Source organism: Girardinichthys multiradiatus, chromosome 11 (genome assembly GCF_021462225.1).
Source record: "Girardinichthys multiradiatus isolate DD_20200921_A chromosome 11, DD_fGirMul_XY1, whole genome shotgun sequence".
Taxonomy (NCBI): domain Eukaryota; kingdom Metazoa; phylum Chordata; class Actinopteri; order Cyprinodontiformes; family Goodeidae; genus Girardinichthys; species Girardinichthys multiradiatus.
The window spans coordinates 44,781,660-44,806,546 of NC_061804.1; the positions used below are offsets into that span (position 1 = coordinate 44,781,660).

The following is a 24,887-nucleotide window of genomic DNA, read 5'->3' on the forward strand; positions in this document are numbered from 1 at the left end:
GTACGTGAGAAAAAGATAAAGAAACATAATAGGTAAAGTATATTGCAGTGGGATTAAGGTTATTTAATAATTAAAGAGAATAAAAAATAAATAATTAAAAACATGATAATAAAATAAAATAAAAAAATTAACATTTAATGATTGATAAGAAAATGAAAGGAAAGTTGGACTGAAAACTTAACTAATAATGATTAGATAGCACAGTCAAAGGCTACTGTAAGAAATAAGTTTTTAATCTTGATTTAAAGCAATTTAGGGTTTCAGCGCTTTTACAGTTATCTGGGAGTTTATTCCAGATTATCGGGGCATAAGAACTAAAAGCTGCTTCTCCATGTCTGGTTCTGGTTGTGGTTGTGCAGAGTAGATTTGAGCCAGAAGACCTGAGAGGTCTGGGTGGATGATATACACTGACAACAATACAGGGGTTGGACAATGAAACTGAAACACCTGTAATTTTAGTGTGGGAGGTTTCATGGCTAAATTGGACCAGCCTGGTAGCCAGTCGTCATTGATTGCACATTGCACCAGTAAGAGCAGAGTGTGAAGGTTCTATTAGCAGGGTAAGAGCACAGTTTTGCTCAAAATATTGAAATGTACACAACATTATGGGTGACATACCAGAGTTCAAAAGAGGAGAAATTGTTGGTGCACGTCTTGCTGGAGCATCTGTGACCAAGACAGCAAGTCTTTGTGATGTATCAAGAGCCACGGTATCCAGGGTAATGACAGCATACCACCAAGAAGGACGAACCACATCCAACAGGATTAACTGTGGACGCAAGAGGAAGCTGTCTGAAAGGAATGTTCAGGTGCTAACCCGGATTGTATCCAAAAGACATAAAACCATGGCTGCCCAAATCACGGCAGAATTAAATGTGCACCTCAACTCTCCTGTTTCCACCAGAACTGTCCGTCAGGAGCTCCACAGGGTCAATATACACGGCCGGGCTGCTATAGCCAAACCTTTGGTCACTCATGCCAATGCCAAACGTTGGTTTCAATGGTGCAAGGAGCGCAAATCTTGGACTGTGGACAATGTGAAACATGTATTGTTCTCTGATGAGTCCACTTTACTGTTTTCTCCACATCCGGGAGAGTTAAGGTGTGGAGAAGCCCCAAAGAAGCGTAACACCCAGACTGTTGCATGCCCAGAGTGATGGTTTGGGCTGCCATGTCATGGCATTCCCTTGGCCCAATACTTGTGCTAGATGGGCGCATCAGTGCCAAGGACTACCGAACCATTCTTGAGGACCATGTGCATCCAATGGTTCAAACATTGTATCCTGAAGGCGGTGCCATGTATCAGGATGACAATGCACCAATACACACAGCAAGACTGGTGAAAGATTGGTTCGATGAACATGAAAGTGAAGTTGAACATCAGTATTACCAGTATTACGTAGTGACCTGGCCACTATCCTGCAAGAAGAATGGCTTAAAATCCTTCTGACCACTGTGCAGGACTTGTATATGTCATTCCCAAGACGAATTGACGCTGTATTGGCCGCAAAAGGAGGCCCTACACCATACTAATAAATTATTGTGGTCCAGGTGTTTCAGTTTCATTGTCCAACCCCTGTATATTTTGGTGCTAAGTCATTCAGTGATTTATAGACTAACAGAAGTATTTTAAAATCTATTCTTTGAAATACGGGGAGCCAGTGTAAGGACTTTAGAAGTGGGGTGATGTGCTCCACTTTCTTAGTTCTAGTGAGGATGCAGACAGCAGCGTCCTGGATCACCTGCAGCTGTCTGATCGACTTTTTAGGCAGACCTGTGAAGACACTGTTGCAGTAATAAATTCTACTAAAGAGGTCGTGCTGAGACATCAGTCCTTTATTCCTGGAGATGTTCTTTAGGTGATAGAAGGCCGACCTTCTCCACAAGTGCAATAAGCATATAAAACAATAGCTAATTTTGATTTGGAAATTAGCACTGGATTATCTCAAGGTTTATACATATAAACCTCGCATATAATTCAGAAATAAAGGTTCAGAAACTGGACAAGGATTGTGTTACCTGCTGCAGACGTAAAGACTCCAACTCTCTTTCCAGTCTTGTACGAAGACGATGTTCCAGTTGTTCTCTTTTCTCACATGCTGCCTGTAGCTGAGCCAGAGCTTGCTGCATTCTCTCCACTTTCTCGACATAAACTTGCTTTTTTTTAAGCTGCATACACATATAAACAAACGTTCATTTTATGTTACTGTTGATGATACCATTAATGCTTCTGTTTCTCTGCCAGAGAAAAATAAAAGGCCAATAATCAGTGCCAGTGGTTAAGAATATGAGTGAAACATTTTATTCACTTGTCATTCTTTCAGATGTGACTTCCATGCTAGAGACACCAGAAGGTAGCTTTGGCAGTGCAAAAACAAATGTTAAGGGGGGAACACCATAAAAGTTTAGTATTGTGATTGTGTGCAAATGTATCATGGTGTAATTCAATAGTATTGAAAAGTACAGTATGTATACTTCTTGAGCCTTTTCACATGTTGTTCCTTTACAACCAACAGACTTCAATGTATTTTATTTGAATTTTATGTATTGGACCCAAGCAAAGTAGTGTACAACTATGAAATGAGAGTAGAATGATACTTGGCTTTCAAAATATTTTATGAAGAGAAGTTTAAAGACTGGCATGTATTTGTATTATGGCCCTCTGAGTTGGATTTGAGTGTAATCTTCACTCATGTCCAAAATGATAAAGTCAATTAGTTTATTTATAAAGCACATTTAAAAACAATGAGAGTTTGTCAAAGTGCTGTGTAACTCATTAAATATCATAAGACAATGGAATGACAAAAAAAGTAAAACAAAAAAATCAATTTAGAGAGGTTTAAAAACGATTGAATAAAAATCTATTTTTATACCAGTTGTAAAAATATCTAATGTAGAAGAGTTCCTAAGCTGTGAGGGCAGCTACCACAAAAGGCCGGTCTCTTATGTTTTAACCTGGATGTGGGAACACAAAGTAGATATTGTTTAGCAGACATTAGTGGTCTAGTTGAGGTTTGCACCTGGACTGGTGCATTACTGGCGTTGCTATCTTTGTTTTTTTGTTTTGTTTGTTTTTTTAAGAGTGGGAAGTTATCTTCTGCTGTTAGAAAACCCCTACACTCAGATTCTCCTTTTAGGAGTAGGACAGTATTTGCTTTTTTGCCAGTGTTGGGCATTGTTTGTTTTGTTTCAGTTGTTCATTCACACACCTATTAAACGGAGAAAAGTCTTGAATTATCTCAAGAGAGGGCAGGTTCACATAGCTTTATTACAGACACATTTGGACTCTGTAAAACATCCAAGTCTGTCTCCCACACCCCACCATATCTGCCCTGCTTCAGCTCTGTGTCTTGTCTTTCTTTATGGAGCCTATTTTTGCATATCTTCCAAAATTCTGAGTTATGGATTTGGTCAGCTGGTCTCCCAATGCAATTGATAAAATTTTCTCAACGAGAAGACAGGGTGAAGGGGAACCCTCTTGTCCAGACGGGACACTTTTCTCCAGATACACGATGGACTCCTGGCAGAAGTGGAGGATTGTGTGTCTGTCAATATTGTCAGTCAAGGATGTCGAAGATGTGTACACAATTGAATGTTTGATAACAGGATTTCTGCTTTTTGGAGTCGGCGGTTACCTGGCATATCAAGAAATTCGAAAAACGTCGGCAGCTGTTCTGGCCATTGTAAGGCTGCCTGGCATGTATGATGGGATCTGCAGAGCGATCAACACTCAGACTGAGATGTTATGTGAGCTGAATCGCAGGCAGGTTGGGGTTCCTGGACTCAGGGGTGAAATGGGATAAATCTTGGAGAAAGTTGTTCGCTTGGATCTGGCGGAAAAGACCTGGAATTTGGCTGTTTGGATTCGCCATTGAGAAGCACCAGCGAGACTCTCAAGGCTGACAGAAAATTAAGAGTCAGCCTGACCCAAATAATTGTTGTTTTCTGAATCTGGCTCCCCTGCAGGGCCTTGATGGCTGGCTATCTTCAACTTCTCCTGGACGTTATGTAAACATGACGCTCTGCTCCCTCTGCCCCCTCCCTTCCCTGAGGACATCAGTGGACCTGCTCAGCACTGTGTAGCCGGTTGATGAACCTTCCATCGTACCATCAAGGACAATGGCCTCTGTGACAGTGCTTCACGGACTTACTTTGCACACGCTCACATGCACACACACACATGCTCAAGATAAACATATGCACACCTTCACACCGCCTTCACCGGCTCCCCTGCATAATGTTGTTTCGTATTTATGTTGCTTCTTTGTGCTGAGGTTTTTTGCAATCTCAAACTGTATCCTGCTAAGGATAAAGTGTGAAATATGTTTTTTTTTTTTTTTCCCTCTTCTTACCTAATATGGTCTCTTTTCTCATCTACCTAAATATGTGATTTCATTACTTTTCATAGATTTTGAAATTTCTCAGAAGTATTACCAGCGAACGCCAAATATCATTAGTATTTGAAAATTTGGACTAAAGCTGTTTTTACACCAATGACAAGAGAATTTTAGATTTCTTAAAAGGATTTTATTACAACTATATCATACCAGTGATAGCCAAACATTATTAGTATTTATAAACTTTGGACTAAAACTGTTTTATACCAGTGACCCAGCTCATTTGAATGATGGGACCACAACTGGGCCTCATACCAGCGACCTCAAGGATTAATATTATAATTTTTCTTCTAGCACAGGATGAATTCCTTACCACAGAGGACTTAATGAGCTAATTACCTCTATTAGAAAGATTGGATAAGAAACAGCTCTTACCAGTAAAGTCCGAAGGATTATTAATGTCATTTGATTTGTTTTTCTGTGTTTGATTTTCTGCATCATTGTAATGTTTTTCCTCATGTACTGCGCTTTGTGTGCCTTGTTGCTGAGAATCGCTATATAAATAAACTTGAATTGACTTGACTTGACAAACTAGCACAGACATGTCTTTTTCTCATGATTTACATCAAGAAGCAGAGGCACAGCTATTTTAGTTAGGAAAAACGTACCATTTAAACTTCTTGATTGTATACAGGATGCGAGTGGCCGTTATGTGATTGTGAGAAGTGTTTTATATAGAGAGGAAAATGCAATTGTGAATATCTATAATCCTCCTCGTCACCCAGGGGAATTTTTGGTCATTGCCTTTACGAAATTTGTGGTTTTCACTTAAACCCAATTATGGATAAATCTCCTCAGGGTAAATTATATCTCCTACCTTGGGCCAAGACTCTTACCCCCTTATGTGAGGAGCTAGACTGTGTAGATGTGTGGAGAGCACAACATCTGGTAGACAAAGAATTCGCATTATTTTCCTAAGTGCATTCATTTTATACAAGAATAGATTATTTCTTTGTTCCAAGCCATATACTGTGGAGCAGCATATAGAAGTTGAATCAGGCTAAGAAACTTCCCCCCTATACCAAACGTTTGCAGAGTCTCAAATAAATACAGCCATTCCACCCTGTCAAAGGCCTTCTCGGCATCCAAAGACAGAATGGCAGTGTCTGTACAGCCAGATGTATTAAACACTATATTAAGTACTCTTCGAATATTGTGAAAGCCCTGTCTTCCCTGCACAAAGCCATTCTGATCAGAATGAACTATTTCTGGCAAACTGAGATCAAGCCGTCTAGCCAATACTTTACAAAGGATTTTGAGATCATTATTAAGCAGTGAAATTGGCCTGTAAGATCCACACAGAGTAGGTGTCTTCCCTGGTTTCAACAATAAAGTAATTACTGCTGTATTAAGAGAAGGAGAAAGGGATCCGCTATCTAAAGATTCACAATACATCCCTAACGGAGGTGGTATTAGTTTAGTTTTAAAAGTTTTACATATCTCGATGGGAATCCGCTCCGGTCCAGGGGTTTTTCCCCCCTTCATGCTATTTATAGCCGCAGACAATTCTTCGGCCTCTAGGTCAAGCTCAAGAGCCGCCTGAGAGTCTTTCTTTAGGAGGACAAAGTCTAATGAATCAAGAAATTCCTTTTGTTTTTGAAAAGCTGAAGTCGTATAATCCGAACGGTATAAATTTTCCTAGAAGCTTGAGAAAGTCTTATTAATTTCTGTAGTGTCACTAGATAACAAGCCTTCATCTGTTTGTATTGTATTTATTGCTCTTTCAGTTTCCACCTGTTTAATACGCCATGCCAAGAGTTTATTAGCCTTCTCACCCTGTTCGTAATAGGACTGCTTTAGTTTCATCAAATTTTTAGTTGCCTTATTTGTAGATAAAACATTGTATTTAGCTCTTAGCTCATTAAGTTCCACAAATAAATGTTGAGAAGGATTTGCAAAGTAGTTTGTTTCGGTATCCTTTATCTTTTTTTCCAATTGTTCCACCTCCAACCTGTTTATATCTAAAACTTGTCAAGCTTATCATCTGGCCCCTCAAAAAGGCCTTAATAGCCTCCCACCGTATAGCGGCTGATGTCTGATTTGTATTAATTTCAAAATAAAAATCAATTTGTGTACCAATGAACTCTATAAATTTTGGATCCCTAAGCCAAAATGACTGTAGACGCCATCTTGGGGAGTAATTCAAAGATTGAGGCATGTTCAGAATAAATGAAACCACAGCACAATCCGAAATTATAATGCTATCGTACCGGGATTGCGAGACTGTAGAGACCAAGGAGGCAGAGACTAAATAATAGTCAATTCTGGAAAATGACTGACATGTACAAGAGTAACAGGAAAAAGTTAGTTGGTCAGGGTGATTCTCTCTCCAGACGTCAAATAGATTAAATTCTTTGATATACTGTAGCAGCTCTTTTCTTGTCTGATTATGGGAAGCATCAATTCCAGTAGTTCTATCCATTCCAGGCTGTAGAGCACAATTAAAGTCCCCACCTATGATAAAGTTACCAGGTAAAGTAGCCAAAGAGAGAAGCAGGTGTCTAAAAAAGGACGGATTATCTTCATTGGGCCCATATATATTAACCAGATTTAATCGAACTGAGAAAATTTCACCCTGAATAATGAGGTATCTGCCTAATCGATCTTCATCCACATTAATAACAAGAAAAGACACAGAGTTGTGTATCAGTGTAATTACTCCACGAGAGTGTGAACTAAAAGAAGCTGAGAATACATGACCAGGCCACCTCCTCCTCACCTTGATTACCTCTTCAGGGGTCAAGTGCGACTCCTGGATAAAAACTATTTTAGCTTTTAATTGTTTGATCATACTCATAACCACTTTTAACTTGACAAGTTTATTTAAACCCCTTACATTCCAAGATGTAAACTGAAGGTCAGAGGACATGTTGTAATGATAATAAAGTTGTCCGTAGTAAACTTGAAATGACTGAAAACTAATGACATAATATAAAAGAAAAAAAGAAAAAGAATAAATGAAATGAAAAATATGTGCCCAGGGACATTATGAACATACCTGAGTGTACATCCCCAACTGAGATACACCCCTACCTCCCACAGAACACACATCCAAACCATGACGCCTAACTGGTCCACCCATGTCCTAAACGCAGCGAGGAACAGCATGCCCCACCACCGCAGTAGAGTCCCGCATGAAATAACATTAACATAAGTAAAACTACGAGTGCATCAATCAAACTGTTATTTTGCACGAATTAAACAGTGTTTAAGTAGACTCCCTGTGAGGTCAAAAAAGTAACATTTTGTGACTTAAACATACCAGCCAAATAGACAGGTCTCAGATTGTCTCTAAATCCGCGGATCCCAGGGTACCGTCCTTCAAACCACGCACAAAATCCTTTGCTCCCGCTGCGGTATCAAAGATGTGTTGTCTCCCCTTAATAGTCACCAAGAGTTTCGCCGGATGAATTATCCCATATCGCAGAGTCGAGATGGAGAGGGAAGCCAGCTCTTTCTTCACCGAGTCGAAGACTTTCCTCCGTCTGACCTGATCCGCGGAAATGTCGTGGAAAAACATGATTCTCTGGTTGTCATAGAGTATTTCTCCCTTGCTCCTGGCACCCTTCATGGCCCGAAACTTATCCGCGTAATTTAAAAACTTCATTATAACCACTCTGGGACGCGTACCAGAGCGGCCACTTGCCTCAACATCATTAACACCAGCTCTGCCGATTCTGTGCGCCCTCTCAATCAGTATGGGTCGTGGAAAATGATGTTCACAAAGCACTTCGGGTATCCGCCTTTCCAGAAAGACACACATATCAGATCCTTCTACCTTCTCTGCGAGACCGACCAGGCAAAGATTCGAGTGGCGGGCTTGGTTTTCTAAATCGTCCACTTTTGAGACTAGCTCTTCAATCGTCACATTCATGGTGCTGGTGTGAGTTTTCAAAGATGCCACTTTGTCTTGATTAGTGCTGATTCTGTCCTCCGCTTCAGTAACACGTAGTGACACTGCCTTCAGGTGACCCTGTATTCCCTTAATAGCGTGAACAGGCCGTCAAATCTCAGTGTGAATTCTTCTTTCAGCTCACTAATGGCGTTAAGAATCGAGCTCGAGCTAGCCGCCGCATCTGAGTCTCCATTGCTAGCATTCGCATCAGCCATTCTCGGGTCACCTGTAGTTTCTGCTTTAGATGATTTCTGAGTCTTTGCAGCTTGTTTCGGAGGCATTGGGGTTGGTTGTTCTAGATTCCGCACAAAAAATGTGACAATTCCCAGGTTCTACACTGGCTGTTTGATTAATTTATTCTAAGAATTTTCACGGGAGCTCCGACACACGTGTGTTCAGCACAGCGCCATAACCGGAACTGCCATTAGCAGCCTTTGATTGGAAGAAAATTTTTTCCTCATAACCTTGTCCTGTCTGACCATTTTTAATTACCTTTGAGTTTAATCTAGCTGAGTATTCCACACCTGAAAGACAATTTCTGTAACAACCTTTAAAGAATCTGTTCCATTTTTTATTTCCTCATTATTCTCATTATTTAATTTTTCCTTATTATCACAGGTAAACACAGTGGAGGGCGGTAATCTTCTTTCTTCCCTTTCACAAATTGATTCTCTTGTTCACAGTGTTACTTCCTCATTGCGTGGTGCATTAGACAATGTAGCTAACTTGAAAAAGAAGGTAATTATTCATAGGAGGCTGGCTCCCTGGTTTAATTCAGCGCTGCGTACTTTAAAGCACAATGTTAGAAAAGTGGAGAGAAAAGGGTGCTCCACACACCTTTATCTGGAAAAATAGTTTACTATTTTTACTATTGCTAAACTTACAGCGTCATAGCTCTGTTGAGCCATCCATTCCCTTAGCTCTCAGCAGTAATGACTTTATCAGATTCTTTTTAAATAAAATTGATTCTATTAAAAACAAAATCATTGGCTTACTCCCAAAGATGATTACTTCATCCTCAGTAAGTGAAACAGCATTAGAGTTAACTGTAGAAACTAATCTGTGTTTGGACTGTTTTGATCCTGTGGAGCTACCTGAGTTATCAAAAATATTAGCTTCATCTAAACATTCAACCTGTACTTTAGACCCAATCCCAACCAAATTATTTAAGGAAGTGTTCCCTCTGATTACCAGCCCCATTTTAGATATGATTAATCTATCCTTAGTAAATGGATATGTACCACAAGCTTTTAAGGTAGCTGTAATTTAACCTTTACTTAAGAAACCTTTGCTCGACGAAGATGACTTAATAAATAACAAACATATATCTAATCTTCCAACACTTATCTAAACTTCTTGAGAAAATAGTTGCTAATCAAGTGTGTGATCTCAGTGCCTTATTTGAAACAGTTGATCACAATATTCTCTTGGTAAAGTTAGAATGTGCTATAGGGATTAGGGGAACAGCATTAGGCTGGTTTAAATCTTTTTTGTCGGGCACAGCGCTGGTTGGCCTTAGTCCTTGACATGGTCGTCCTGGGTTCAAGTCCCGGCCCTGGTGACATTTATCGCGTGTCTTTCTCTCTCTCTCCGTCCCTGTCCCCATTTCCTGTCTATCTACTGTCAAAAAATATGGGGAAAAATAAAGGCCACTAGTGCCGCAAAAAAAAAAAAAATCTAACAATAATAAATCTTACTTGTTTGACCAAAGGGTTCAGTGCTTGGGCCAATCTTTACTATATATGTTTCCGATAGGTAATATTATCAGGCAGCAAGATACATTTCCACTTTTATGCTGTTGATACTTTTATCTTTTATCTGTTTCTGTCTCTTTCCATCTTTCAATCTTCATCTATTTCCCTATCTGTCTGTATGTCTGTCTATAGCCAGGGGCTATTTAACCTCTGGCAACAAAGTCAAGTCAAAACCTTGTATTTAGTAGTGACTGGACTTTTGCTGCATATCAGGGGTAGGGCATGAAACACTTTGGCTATTTTGTGTACCTTTGCCATTTGTATCAAGAGAAGGAGAGTTGTCCCTGCTGCTGCTCGCATGAGAGGAAGTGCTGCCATCAAAACAAAATCCTTGTCGGCTTTAAAGGTTTTAGCAGGATGTTTTTCTGTGCGCTCTCTGTCAGCTGTCGGGAGTGTGTGTTCACCTCAGCGTCGGTGACACAGAGTATAAGTGTGTTTTTGTCCAGCTTTTGTCAAGTCTGGCCATTGAAAGTAGAGTAGCGATGACAGAGGGACTGAAATCACTCACGATGTGATCTAATAAAGTCAACATTACAATATTAACTATGATGTACTATTACAACATCCTGTTATCCTCTTGGGGGGGTGGGCGGTCTTCTTGGTGGGGCAGGGCATCCCCCTTGGTTAGTGGTAGGGGAAACGATGGGACCATTGAAATGTTTTACTATCAGGATGTCCACAAAATGCAGTTAAAAGCCTTCAGCTGATCCAAAATGCTGCAGCGAGAGTTCTAATGAAAATTAAAAAGATAGATAATATTTCTCCTATTTTAGCTTCCCTTCATTGGCTCCCTGTTAAATCAAGAATATAATTTAAAATTCTTCTTCTCACATATAAAGCCCTTAATAATCAAGCTGTCATACATCAGAGAACTGGTTGTTCCAAATGTTCCACACAGGGCACTTTGCTCTCAGATCGCAAGGTTTACCAGTGGTTCCTAGAGTTACTAAAAGCAGAATGGGAGGCAGATATTTTCGTTATCAGGCTCTTCTTCTGTGGAACCAACTACCAGTTTTAGTCTGTGAAGAAGACTCCCTGTCTACTTTTAAGACCAGGTTTAAAACTTTTGTTTTTGATAAAGCTTATAGTTAGAGTGACTTAAGTTATCCTGAGCTATCTCTGTAGTTATACTGCTATTGCTTTAGGATGCTGGAGGACATCATTACCACTTTCCCTCACTCTGCTATGTTCTCCTACTACTCTCCCATTTTGCGTCATTTGCTATTGTTTTAACTTTTAACTTTGTTTTCTGTCTGTTTTTTCCCTAGAAGCTACACCTAGCATGGGTCTGTGTTTAGTTGTGACACCTTCCTGGAGGAGGTCTTTCAGTGTCTTCAGTTGCTGCAAAGTCAACGAGAGAATGCAAGCAATTGTCCATAATTGTTACATGCTCATTCAGGGAGAATGTTACAAATCAATGACTTGATGCAATCTGCTGGGTTTCCTTTGATAGAAAACTTTTTAACCAAATTGAAAATAAACAGACTTTGACTGCCTTGTTTAAAAACTAGGATCAATTGGATTGTATGTGCTTGACTTGGAATCTGTATGATTTGATTTAACTGACTTTGTTTCAAGTGCCTTGAGGTGTGTTGTGAATTGGCGCTATTTAAATAAACTGAACTGAATTATTTAATGTGTTTCACATAGTGAACTGAGTTACTTGAGATGTGAACTTTTCATCAATATTTTATTTATTGAATATATGTATATAGGAAAATGCTTTGTCTGGCGCAAACCCAACACTAAGAACACAACATCCCCCTAAGACCATCTCCACACTGAAGCACTATGGTGACATAATCATGCTGTGGGGATATTTATCAGCAGCAGAAACTGGGAAACTGGTTGAAGAAAAATGGATGGTGCTAAATACAGGGATATTCTTGAGCAAAACCTGTCAGTCTGTCTGTGATTTGAGACTAGAACAGAGGTTCACCTTCCAGTAGGATAATGACCCAAAGCATACTGCCAAAGCAACACTCCAGTGGTTTAAGGGGAAACATTTAAACATGTCAGAAGGGTCTAATCACAGTCCAGACTACAATCGAATTGAGAATCTGTAGTTAGAACTGAGGATTGCTGTTCACAAGCGAAAACCATCCAACATGAAGCCGGAGCAGTTTTGCCTTTAGGAATGGGCAAAAATCCCAGTGGCACGATGTGGCAAGCTCAAACACAGGACACTGTAAGCCCTTCAAGATGACGCATCACCCAGTCTGACTAAGAATTCAGTCCCTCAATAAAATTTTAACTATTGCAATACTATCCTTAAATTCCAACAATATGCTCGAAACGAGAAATTACGACCCTTAGGTCTAAAAGCACTAAGCTGACAGAATTCTCTGAGTGAGTACATTACAAAATGATGTGCTTCAAAATCAGATTGAAAAACATCAATGATACCACAATGATCTAAACAGAAAATTTCACTCGTTTCAATATTGCCAAGAGACAGTTATATAGTTAGATAAGACTAAATCAACGTTGGTAAGTAGGTCCTTTCACTTTCTGAGCTACATTAAAAGAGTTGATAATATTTGTGAAATCCTTAGGCAGACATGTATTAAGACATCATATATACATGTTAAAATCCTTTATTCATAAGACACAGTAATACCCCAGCCGAATTCCTGCGAGAAATTCTGAGAAGTCATGATTAAATTCCTTTGTGTAGTTCGATAAAAGTACAAACTGTTTTTTTAAAACAGCAGCCACCCCTCTGCCCCAGCTTGTTAAGCAAGGTGAGGTTAAGGAATAACAATCAGGAGGTGCAAGTTAAGAGAAAGAGCTAAACTTGCCCACATTCAGCCAAGCGTCATGAGGTAAAAAATTCATTTGGGATAAAAGTTTTGTTTGTAGGAGATTTACCATTTACTAGACCCACTCTGGTTAACATTGTGCCTCTCGTAGTTTAGGACGCACAACCCAGCAGCTTTAGATTCCTTATGTCTACCCCATCTCTAAAAAGACAAAGCAGGCAATGCACAGGTGGCTGTTCAAGCAGACATGGAACCAGCAGTTGAATCCATCAGTAGGTAGGTTCCAATGCAGTCATGCTCATTAAGTAATCCATCAAGATCAGTTTCTATATTTCCTCGCAGGAGGTTTCTGAACTTTATCCATACACCACGCTGTTTTCCCTGTCTCCTGTGCCACCTCTTGCAGGGATGCGTGCAAGGCAGCCGGCAAAAGTAAATTAAGGTATGGTCGCTTACACAAGAAGAATATAAAATCCCTGACATCATAAAACCAATCACAATTATTCTACAAGAGTGGAGGGATATTTATAAGAAGTTGGAGATTGCACACTAGCAGAGTAGACATGTTGTGAATGAAAACAATGCAGCAACAATCAGGACTGGTAACAGCCAATGGTCAGTCACACACACTGGAGCCATCTTTTATAAATCTCAAAATAATGGTGAAACTGAACATACACAAGGCTCTAGAAGGGAGTTCCAGAGCCTTCGGGCCACCGCCTGAAAAGCCTGATCTCCACGGGTCTTGAAATGAGTCTGGGAAACTATCAGCAGCATCTAGCTAGATGATCTAAGAGGCCTGGAAGAAGACAAAGGCTCCAATAAGTCTGCAATATATTTAAGGGCTTGGCTATGGACCCTTCTAAATGTTGAAACCAACAGGGAGCCAGTACAATGAGGCAGGAACTGGGGTTATGTATTCTCTCTTGTTAGCCCCCATTAAAGAGAGATTCAAGTGGCTCGCATACATGAATACGGAGGCATGTCAAGCCCCTAAAGACAGTAGGTCATAAAATCAATTAATTGCTAAAAACTGGAATTAAACTTTACCATCAACCATCTGAATTTGCTGAATTTGCTGCATTGTGGGTATGACCACAGCAATAACATAAGAGTGGAGAAAGCTTCCAAAACAAAACTATCATCAACCACTTTCTTGCTGTTTTATTTTTTCTACCCCTTTTATTCCTTTCAAATTTATTACCACTCAAGTATATTTCAAACATGTTTTTTTTTTCCTTAAAAATATCTTTTTTTCAAATTATTTTACTGTCCTTTTATTTCTTAAGTACTGATATATTTCCCCCTCTAATATACTTCTGTTGTATTTTTTACCCAACGGATTTCCCTGAGCCCATTTATTTTCATCTTTCTTTTTTACATTACTTGGTCGCTGTAGTGTCCTTTCCTCCTCAACATGAGGAAAAAATGTAAATGCGAACGGGGCGGGACTGAGACAGAGGGGGCAGTCTTCTCTCCTATTGACTGCGGTTAAGCCTCTAGGAAGTAGCTGCCAGGTTCTGAAGAGGAACTAGCAAAAACAGCTAACTCAACTTCTGTCATTTTGCTAAAGAAGTCCGGAGCTTTGTGGATTTGGTGGTAGATAGCGCTGTTAGTTGGGATTGTTTACTGTATCCTGTTGACTCTAACTTAGAGAGTACTGCAGTTTGCCGAAGTAGTAAGAGTAAGTCACATTTTCGGACGCACTTTCAAAATAAAAGCGTCACTCAATGACGGACTTTTCACAAACTAGGGGAAACATACTACAAGAGCTTTAACGTTAAATTAGAATCTTTAAACATTTACAATGATACTTTATGAATAATATTAAGATATACATTTTTCAAAAATAAATCCTAGACAATATGGCCAATATTATTCAACATATTAACCTTTTTAAATTAAAATGTCATTCAAGGATGATTTCTGTCCTGATTAAGAGTTCAGTTTCTATAAATGTCACTATGTTTTATTTATATTTCATGTGGCATTTTTAAATTAAAGCCTCATAAACATGGGAAACTTACCTACATCAGCATCTTATGTGGGATTCCAGAATTAAAGCAATACTAATAGGGCAATATCTCCTAATCTTTTAGTGTATTCATAACACCATTAAAATAATTTAATGTTAATTTTGCATTTAATGCTGTGCTAATTTATATTTCTAGCTACCTTTTGGCCCAGTAATTATTGTATTGAGTCATTTATTTATTTCTGTATTTATTCTTAATTATGACAGGATCGGTCTTCCATTGATTGAAGTGATTCACACAAACTAGTACTGTCTTCGGCAATGTGACTGGAACATTGCCCTCAAAAAAAAAGAATTAAACCACAAATCTGTCATCCGATAGCGGGAGACGGGGGTCTTTGCAGCCTAAAACAGAACATCTGCCTTTGAGGGTAGCTGTTGTAAAGCGCGTGTAAGGTAAAACCACCTGACAAGACGTGATCCTGTACTGAAAATCAAGTGGCTGGAGCTCCGCTTAAGTTGCTAGTCAGGGGCAGGACTCAAGTAAAATTTTCTAGAAAAAATAAGACATTCATTTATAACCAAAAAACAGCTGAATGTTTTGGGGTTTTTTTGCGTTTGGACTGTAGAAGCATTAAAGACCCCAATGGAAATACAGGTCCTTCTCAAAATATTAGCATATGGTGATAAAGTTCATTATTTTCCATAATGTCATGATGAAAATTTAACATTCATATATTTTAGATTCATTGCACACTAACTGAAATATTTCAGGTCTTTTATTGTCTTAATACGGATGATTTTGGCATACAGCTCATGAAAACACAAAATTCCTATCTCACAAAATTAGCATATTTCATCCGACCAATAAAAGAAAAGTGTTTTTAATACAAAAAACGTCAACCTTCAAATAATCATGTACAGTTATGCACTCAATGCTTGGTCGGGAATCCTTTTGCAGAAATGACTGCTTCAATGCGGCGTGGCATGGAGGCAATCAGCCTGTGGCACTGCTGAGGTCTTATGGAGGCCCAGGATGCTTCGATAGTGGCCTTTAGCTCATCCAGAGTGTTGGGTCTTGAGTCTCTCAACGTTCTCTTCACAATATCCCACAGATTCTCTATGGAGTTCAGGTCAGGAGAGTTGGCAGGCCAATTGAGCACAGTGATACCATGGTCAGTAAACCATTTACCAGTGGTTTTGGCACTGTGAGCAGGTGCCAAGTCGTGCTGAAAAATGAAATCTTCATCTCCATAAAGCTTTTAAGCAGATGAAAGCATGAAGTGCTCCAAAATCTCCTGATAGCTAGCTGCATTGACCCTGCCCTTGATAAAACACAGTGGACCAACACCAGCAGCTGACACGGCACCCCAGACCATCACTGACTGTGGGTACTTGACACTGGATTTCTGGCATTTTGGCATTTCCTTCTCCCCAGTCTTCCTCCAGACTCTGGCACCTTGATTTCCGAATGACATGCAAAATTTGCTTTCATCCGAAAAAAGTACTTTGGACTGAGCAACAGTCCAGTGCTGCTTCTCTGTAACCCAGGTCAGGCGCTTCTGCCGCTGTTTCTGGTTCAAAAGTGGCTTGACCTGGGGAATGCGGCACCTGTAGCCCATTTCCTGCACACGCCTGTGCACGGTGGCTCTGGATGTTTCTACTCCAGACTCAGTCCACTGCTTCCGCAGGTCCCCCAAGGTCTGGAATCGGCCCTTCTCCACAATCTTCCTCAGGGTCCGGTCACTTCTTCTCATTGTGCAGCGTTTTCTGCCACACTTTTTCCTTCCCACAGACTTCCCACTGAGGTGCCTTGATGCAGCACTCTGGGAACAGCATATTCGTTCAGAAATTTCTTTCTGTGTCTTACCCTCTTGCTTGAGGGTGTCAATAGTGGCCTTCTGGACAGCAGTCAGGTCGGCAGTCTTACCCATGATTGGGGTTTTGAGTGATGAACCAGGCTGGGAGTTTTAAAGGCCTCAGGAATCTTTTGCAGGTGTTTAGAGTTAACTCGTTGATTCAGATGATTAGGTTCATAGCTCGTTTAGAGACCCTTTTAATGATATGCTAATTTTGTGAGATAGGAATTTTGGGTTTTCATGAGCTGTATGCCAAAATCATCCATATTAAGACAATCAAAGACCTGAAATATTTCAGTTAGTGTGCAATGAATCTAAAATATATGAATGTTAAATTTTCATCATGACATTATGGAAAATAATGAACTTTATCACAATATGCTAATATTTTGAGAAGGACCTGTATAAAAACAATCAAAAAGTGAATTTTGCATAATACAAAACCGGTTAAGAACAGCATTTTGGAACATTATTTCAGGTTAACATAATAAAAGGACTAGTTTTTCATGACTTTATGTTTTTCAGTTGCATTTTCCCTTCAATGAACTCAGTCCAGTTTCAGATGTTTCCACATTTGTTAAGCAGTTAGCAAGCTCTTTGGTAGATGTTCATATGATTTGCTGAATAATTCCAGTGTGGAAGGGTTCTTTGATGCTACTGATCTTGAGCTGAAGCCTCTTTTTGGTTACAAATTTAGCAGACTTGACAGCATTAGGGAACGGTTTTCCATTATGTAGATAATGGGTAACATGGTACACAGAACATGTCAACATATGGGCAATTTTTCCACCTTCTCCCATCAGCATGATGAAATGTCTACCTTGTATGTCTCTGTCTTCAAGGCTTATCATAGAGTAATTACAAAACACCCCTAATTTAAGGGATTAGATTTATCCCAAGAGCTCAAACCTTATGGTAACCTCCTCTGATTTAGGTTTACTGATCAGTTTGTCAGTGCAGTGTTTGCATTGTGGCATGTTTTGTGTGGATATGTCACACATGATGTTGTGTCTGCTCTGTCTTGCTACTCACAGTATCTCTCCAATGGATTATAATATGTCCATCGATGTCTTTAAAAGGAGCATCCTGCTGGTGCTCTGGTAGGATCCATAGGAATAGCCTGTAGTTTTTTTTTATGTTCATACATTGTTGTACTTGTATTTGATTCTTAAGAGAGTAAACCTCCATCCTAATGTAGTTGAAGCTGCTTTCAGCGTAGAATTGACAGTTGAGGAGAACACGTCTGAACCAACCCCTACAAAGTCGCCTATATGACATGGAAGGGCCCCTGTTGCCTTATGGAAATCATCTAGCCAGTACAGTACCAGACAGCTGGATACATTTTTGACACAGTGACCCCCAGCTTCTGCATGCTTGTTTTCACAATGTTGTACCAGAATAATGAAACACCTGCCAAGCCATGAACACATTTATTTAACTTCCATACAGTTCTTTCACTCTGTGCTTCTTGAGGTGGTTGGATTTACACATCTCAATATTTTCCTTGCAAAAAGCCTGCTTTAATGTCTGGGAATTCAGTTCCCATTTATTTTTGACAAATAACCGCTATTGCCAGCTTGCCAGAGACATGAGGAACATGTAGGCTAGTCTTTAGAAGTTCTTCAGTGTTTATTTCCTCAAAGCATCTTGCAAACAGTGCAATATCTGTTAGTGTTTCCATGAGAGTGCACACCTACCTCGTCAATATGCATTTCTGACCATTTATCCTTCTCTAATTCAAATATATTGTTGTCAAGTTCAGTTTTTTGGGCTTGTGTGAAAAATATTCTTCACCTCTTATTTTTTCTATTGTTTTTAGTGCATGACTTGGCATTTTCAGATGGTTTCACTTGAAGGTTGTTTACTTGTACCATATTAACTGACTCCGTGGATCCAGCAGTTTCCTCCAGCTCACTGTATTCTAAGTTGTACTAATTTCTGTTTCACAGTTGCCTTTCCTGCCCGACTGATTATTTTTCTAGCATATATTTAACCTGTTTCTTTGTTTGAATATTTAATTAATTGGTCCAATTTTCAGTTTCAGTCATCTTCAAAGTTTTTACAATATTCTTCAGGATTTTAGATTACTGTTACCCCAGCAAGTAATTATGTGAAATGAAGCCCACCTGAAATTATGGTTGCACCTGAACTTTTTAGGAGATTGATAGCATGTGGGGTAATACAAATGCACTTCTCAATTTTTTGTTTTTTCTTTTAGTATTCTTTTTATATATTTTTTTTCTAATTTTACTTCACCAGCTTAAGACTATTTTGTGCAGATCCATCACATACAATAAGATTAAAAAACTTTCAAATTACAGGTTGGAATGAAATAAAATAGGTAAACAGCCAAGGGAGGTGAACACTGTTGCAAGGCGCTGTAGTTTCTCAAACCTGTATTATTATTATTATTATTAAGACACAACAAGTTGGCCCAACATTATAAGATTATTAGATATTATTCTCACCTCCTCCTCTAGCTTAACCACTTTAGCCTGAGCATTGTTCAGTGCTTGGTCTCTGATCTCAATGTGTCTCCTTTGGTCATCTGCAGTTGAGCGCAGCGCATTCAGCTCCATTTCAAGTTTCTCTTTCTCTCGCAGAATTTCTTTATCTAAATGGACAACAGAACATAATACATTTATAATCATGGTAAAGATAGTGCACCCATCCATATAACTCTTAGTGTTCAGTGTATTTTGTATGCATGTGGTGTGATATAATTGGATCCAGTAATGGAACACAGAAAGCACTGGATCATGTTTTAAATATTTTCTGTGCCCATCCACTGGCCACAACTCTTTTGTCTGTATTCTGTTTAATACAGATCAACCTAATCTAATACTTAATGAAAATGGATTCAGCTACAACAACCTTAAATAACTTTCTCTAATAAAAAGAATACTGAAAAACACTCCAAACGCCCGAAATAAAAAATGCATTTACTTACAGCTGGTAGCTGTTGTTATCCAACCTTTAAATATAACAAACAATATCTACATTGGAATTATTTTGAAAATGTTCTAAGCTACTGTACAGAAATTGGTTTTAGAACCATGGCTAAACTTGTGTCTTTGTGTCATGGGAAATGTGGGTTTTGCAGGACCAAAGAGCAAGTAGGAGGACGGGAGATGCATGGTGAGTTGAGAGGCCTTTAATAATGAAACAAACTGAAACTTACAAAACGGAACTCAGGCATGCAGGAACACGAGCACAAGGATCAAGGAACTTAGCAGTATGAACCCGTGATGATAACAGAAAACCAGAGAGTATAAATACAGAGGCAAGGCAGAGAATGGACCAATGAACTAAGAGAGGAACTACTCAGAAGGGATGTGAAACAGCTGGTGACCAGGGATGCAGGAGAACTGAGGGAGAGCGACTAATTAACAAAGATGAGCATGGAGTGACAGGAAAACATCTAAGTAAACAATGACTGAACTAAAGGGGAACCAGATCTATTAGAAAATACAACTAACATAGGAATCAAAGAAAGTAATCTAAACACAAAGGTAGAATAATCAATCTAAACATGAACTAGAATAATAGCAACTGAAGAATGTAGGGAAAACAGCCCCGAAACTCAAACCCAGATCTATCACAGGCAGATTATGACACTTTGTATGTTTCTGTGTGTTTGCATGTGTATATGTGTGTGTTCTGTGTGTTTCACTAACTCTGAGCAACCAGCTGGGAGATGGTTTTGCGATTGTCCTCAGAGCTTTCACACTCCTTAGAGGCGAGTTGTTTATTGGCCGTTTCCATTCGCTCTTTAAAACAGCAGCATAAGACAAATGCATCATGACATCCAGAAACAAATATGTTAAAAAACTTTTGGTTTATTTCTCAAATATGCTAAAATAATGAAGTCAGATTTATTGGTACCCCTAAAGAGAGGCTAGAAGATTAAAAGTAAACTAATGAAGTCCTTACTTATGACTAATAAGTTACAATATATACTAATTGGACACTATTAGGTAGACCAGCTCAAAGGCTTGTTAACTCAAATAGTGAATCTGCTGGTAGCAACACAGAAATCTCAAGGATTTAAATTTAGCTGTAAACCTCTGTGTAAAGTTACTTTGAGATGAAAGGTTGTCAGTTCCACATGGGCTGGTCATTTCAGAAATTAGCATCATGGACATGCAGCTGACAAATCTGAGGATGACCTAAAAAAGGGGAGTAGGGTGGGATGATATTGATTTATTTTATTTTTTTTATCGTGTCCTGTCCAGCAGAGTAGAACTCAGAATTGTTGTCTGAGTGCCAAGAAGAAGCCGAACAGATTTACTTTCACAAATGGATCATTACGGCTAATGCTATAATGCTCTGCTTGATATTTATAAAAGAAGCTTTATTAGAAACTGCTTTGGCATTATTTCAATTGTTAGACAGACACACTGAGACAGAAACGAAAAGGAAAGAAATAAGAATCAAAAAAGAGAGATGTGGGGCAAAAAGGAAAAAGGGAGAAAAGGAGAAGAGAATGGAGGAGAGAAATAAGGATGAAGAGAATACAAGATAACACCCTAGAAGATTGCTTCTACACCTGCAGAAACATATATAATAACAGCATTGTTACCAAACAGTGCACGGTACTAATGAATGCAAAATGTACTATATTTGGTGGTAACTGCAGGTCAATATAGAATATCTATGTATCTGTTAATACGTGAATCTAAACACCTGTGGGTTTAAGTGTGGGTGAACTTGTGTACACAAGGTTTCTCCATAAAAATATGCAATAGCGAGTGTGAGGAGCCACAGACCTTCCCCTTTGACCCAAGACAGAGATCCGAGTCACAAACATCCAAAGGCCCCCCATAGTGCCGGAACCCTAGGAGAACCACCGCCGGGACTATCGCAATCAATCCTCCCCCCCGCCCCCAGCAGCCATGGACCCAGAGACCATGGGACACATCACTCCCCAAGTAGAGGCCCGACAGAACCAAGGGGGCCCAAGCCCCGGCAAGCAGCCACCGGGAGTGAGCCGGCACTCAACAAAGAACCCAGCACCAGCCAATGGCAGGGAGTGTGGCGGGGAGGAAATAGGCCCCACATTTGATGAGGGGCCTAAACTGATCCAGGAGAGGGAGCAACCCAAGACCCAACCTCAAACAAAAACAGGTACACCCAGTCACAATCACACTCATGCTTACACATAAAAACACTCGCACCCATGCACCCAACGTAAAGACACACAACAACGGACGTCGTTCACTCACTTACACTCCCCATACATACTCTATACTCCCAGGTCCAGGTGCCGATACCCTAGAGGGACAACCAGCCCCCAGACCCAGGAGGTGGTCCCCTTCCTTCCTGGGTAGAAACAGCAGACCGCCCCAGCACCAGCCCAGACTAGTGCCAGCAACGCCGGAACCCGAGCGACCCCCCGTCCACATCTGGAGAGGGGGCCATGTACAAAAAAGGGGTCTATTTGGTCCAAACAAGCCTGCTAACCAGAGCCATCACAGGATAAAACAGTCCTAACGCCCCAATAAAATCCGATCTCAACCCCATAAGCCCCCCACCTCCGATAAACTCCCAACATGAATCTCCCCACAGGGCCACCCCCAGCCAGGACACAGATATCAAACACATGTTCCCGAACCCAAACCCCATAAATTCCCTCCTGACAAGGACACACCTCCACAGATGAGCTCCACCCCCGAAAAGCCAACGAAGACACACCCACACAGCGCAAGCTCCACATACGGCCCCACTTCAAGCACTCCCGTCGTATCCTGCCACACAGCACACAGCGATGGCAAGGTAAGAACCCCACGCAATGCCACCCCAGCCTCCCACCACAGGCGTAACAGAGCAGACACCACCAAGCACCGTGCTCACAAAGGAACCCCCAACCCCACACCAAGACGGGACAAACTCACCTAGCAAGAGGTCCCCCAGGCCCAGCGGCACGCACCTGGGGCCAGCAGTCCCCACCACGCCCCCTGCATCCACACAAACACACCACATCACTGCCACTGCAACAAAAGCCCAGAGAAAAATATTAACCAGCTCAGCTTTACCATCACCGCTCAGCCGATTCAAATGCTGGTGACCCCACATCCAAAATGAGCACCCAAACCCCACACGCTGCAACCCCTCCACGCCACCGTCCAGCCCGCTTCCCCAATCCCCCCTCTGGACACAACAGCCAGTGGAGCAGCACACCGCCAAGCCCGCCCAACCATCCGGCCAACGGCAGCAGCCCCAGCTCGCCTATCCATGAGAGAGAAACATGGGCCAGCCGGGTAACCAGGCCGAGCAGGCCAACCGCTCCAGGCCAAGAACAACCCGCCAGCCACCCCAGTGCAGGCACAAGACATGCTCCAACGCTCCACCTACCCGACCGCAGCCCGGTGCCCAACCAGGGGCCAGAGCCACAGAAGGAAGCATCGGAGGAAGGCCACCACAGCACACCAAAGACCAGGCACCCCACCAACCCCACACCCCAACCCCATAGATGTCCCAGTATGCCGGCAACACATCCCAATCAACGCCGCACACTGCCCAGCCAAGAACCCCCCCCACAGATTTAGTTTTGAAGTTCAGATGAGGTTAGGTTTATACTAATGGTAAAGTTAAACTTTTCCATTTAACTCAAGAAGTTCCAAAACTAACTAAGTGGCAACATGCACACCTGTAAATATCCATGTTTAGTTTAATAAATGTTCAAATGTTGGAACATTTAACTGTTTCCACCTATGTTTGACAATGTCTGAATGCATTTAAATTATTTTGATTGAGTTTTAATTGTAAAATCAAAATCCAATGTTGGTAGCACTGTTGCCTTGCGGGCTGGGAACACTGTTGCCTTGCAGCAAGAAGGACTGGGTACAACTCCCGGCAGGAGGTCTTTCTGCATGGAGTTTGCATGTTCTCCCACTGCATGTGTGGGTTCTCACCAGGTACTCCGGCTTCCTCCCACAGTCAAAAAACATTGGTCTCTCTAAATTGCCCTTAGGTGTGAATGAGTGCGTGCATGGTTGTTTGTCCTGTATGTCTCTGTGTTGCCCTTGGATTGGCGACCTGTCCAGAGTGTACCCTGCCTCTCGCCCTTAGACTGCTGGAGAAAGGCACCAGCTCCCTCGTGACCCACTATGGAATAAGCAGTATAGAAGATGAATCAATCAATCAAAATCCACATTGAATTACTTACATCCATACAAAATTGGGGTGAGTTTGTATCTTGCAAAAGCATTTTAACAACATGGTAAATAGTTGATCCTTTTCCTAGCTCTCACCTCGCAGGTCTCTGTTGAAGTCATGCAGTCGGCGCACCTGTAGCTCCAACTTGTTCCTCATGGTTTTCTCCAAGGCCTCCCTCTTAGAGGAGGACTTGGCAAGGTTTTCATATGCCTCTGACACCAGCTGTATCTCTGTTTCCAACTACACACAAACAAAGCACACAGTAAGTGATTTATTAATTTTATTGCTGTGTACCCACTTTGTACTAGTTATCATTTGCACGGAAGTGCGTTGGGTCAAAACAGATCGCTGGATTTTTGCCATATGTAGTTTCTCCAGTAACTGTAACACTTCAATATAGAACAAAACGGAGAAGAGCACTGCATAGGAATCAGAAGCTAGATGTTTCAACTGATGTATTTTGCTGTTTAGAATGGGAGATGCCATACCCCCTTTTCATGCATAAAACTGCATGTGAATGCTACTGAACTCCAATCCAGATATATTGTGGTTCTTTTATGTCAGCTTCATTTGTGAAAAGAGGCTATGGACTTAGTTTGCCACTATTCTGTATTTGGGGCATGTGGTATTTACAGGAGTTACATTTGCCAGGCTGTCAATAGGTTGTAGCAAATACAAAACACCTATATTCCTTTGAAAAGCTACTAATTTGGTTAGTTATTAGAGCCCTTTGCAAAAGTAGTAATATCCCTTTAACATTTTCCACATTTCATCATGTAATAGCTTTACATTTTTAGTTATTTTGCAGTCACAAATATGTGGGTTCCAAGCTAGCTTCCTCTCATTTAACATATCAATGTGCACCAAGGAAAGCACTTGAAGTTGCTAACTGATCTGTATAACGTTGTATTCATGTGTTTGTGAGTGTGACTGGGTGAATGTGGCTTTAGTTTTAAGTCCTTTGAATTGTCAGTATGACCAGAAAAATGGCATATAAATTAAATGTACCTAGTTCCCCTAAAAGTTGCTGCTGTAATTTCAGTAAAAGGTGGTTCTACAAAATATTGACCAAGGGATCTGAATACAA

At 40.6% G+C, this 24,887-nt stretch overlaps 1 protein-coding gene across 3 annotated transcripts in view; it reads right to left on the minus strand.

Moving 5' to 3' along the window:
• Positions 1-24,887, minus strand: part of amot (angiomotin) — a 111,126-nt gene that overhangs the window by 24,377 nt on the left and 61,862 nt on the right. For all 3 annotated transcript variants that reach the window (XM_047379065.1, XM_047379066.1, XM_047379067.1), the window contains 4 exons: positions 23,896-24,040; positions 20,320-20,412; positions 19,111-19,256; positions 2,020-2,169 (listed from right to left, as the gene is read on the minus strand). In XM_047379065.1, coding sequence (XP_047235021.1) covers positions 2,020-2,169; positions 19,111-19,256; positions 20,320-20,412; positions 23,896-24,040 — 534 coding nt within the window. The remainder of the gene's footprint in view (positions 1-2,019; positions 2,170-19,110; positions 19,257-20,319; positions 20,413-23,895; positions 24,041-24,887) is intronic.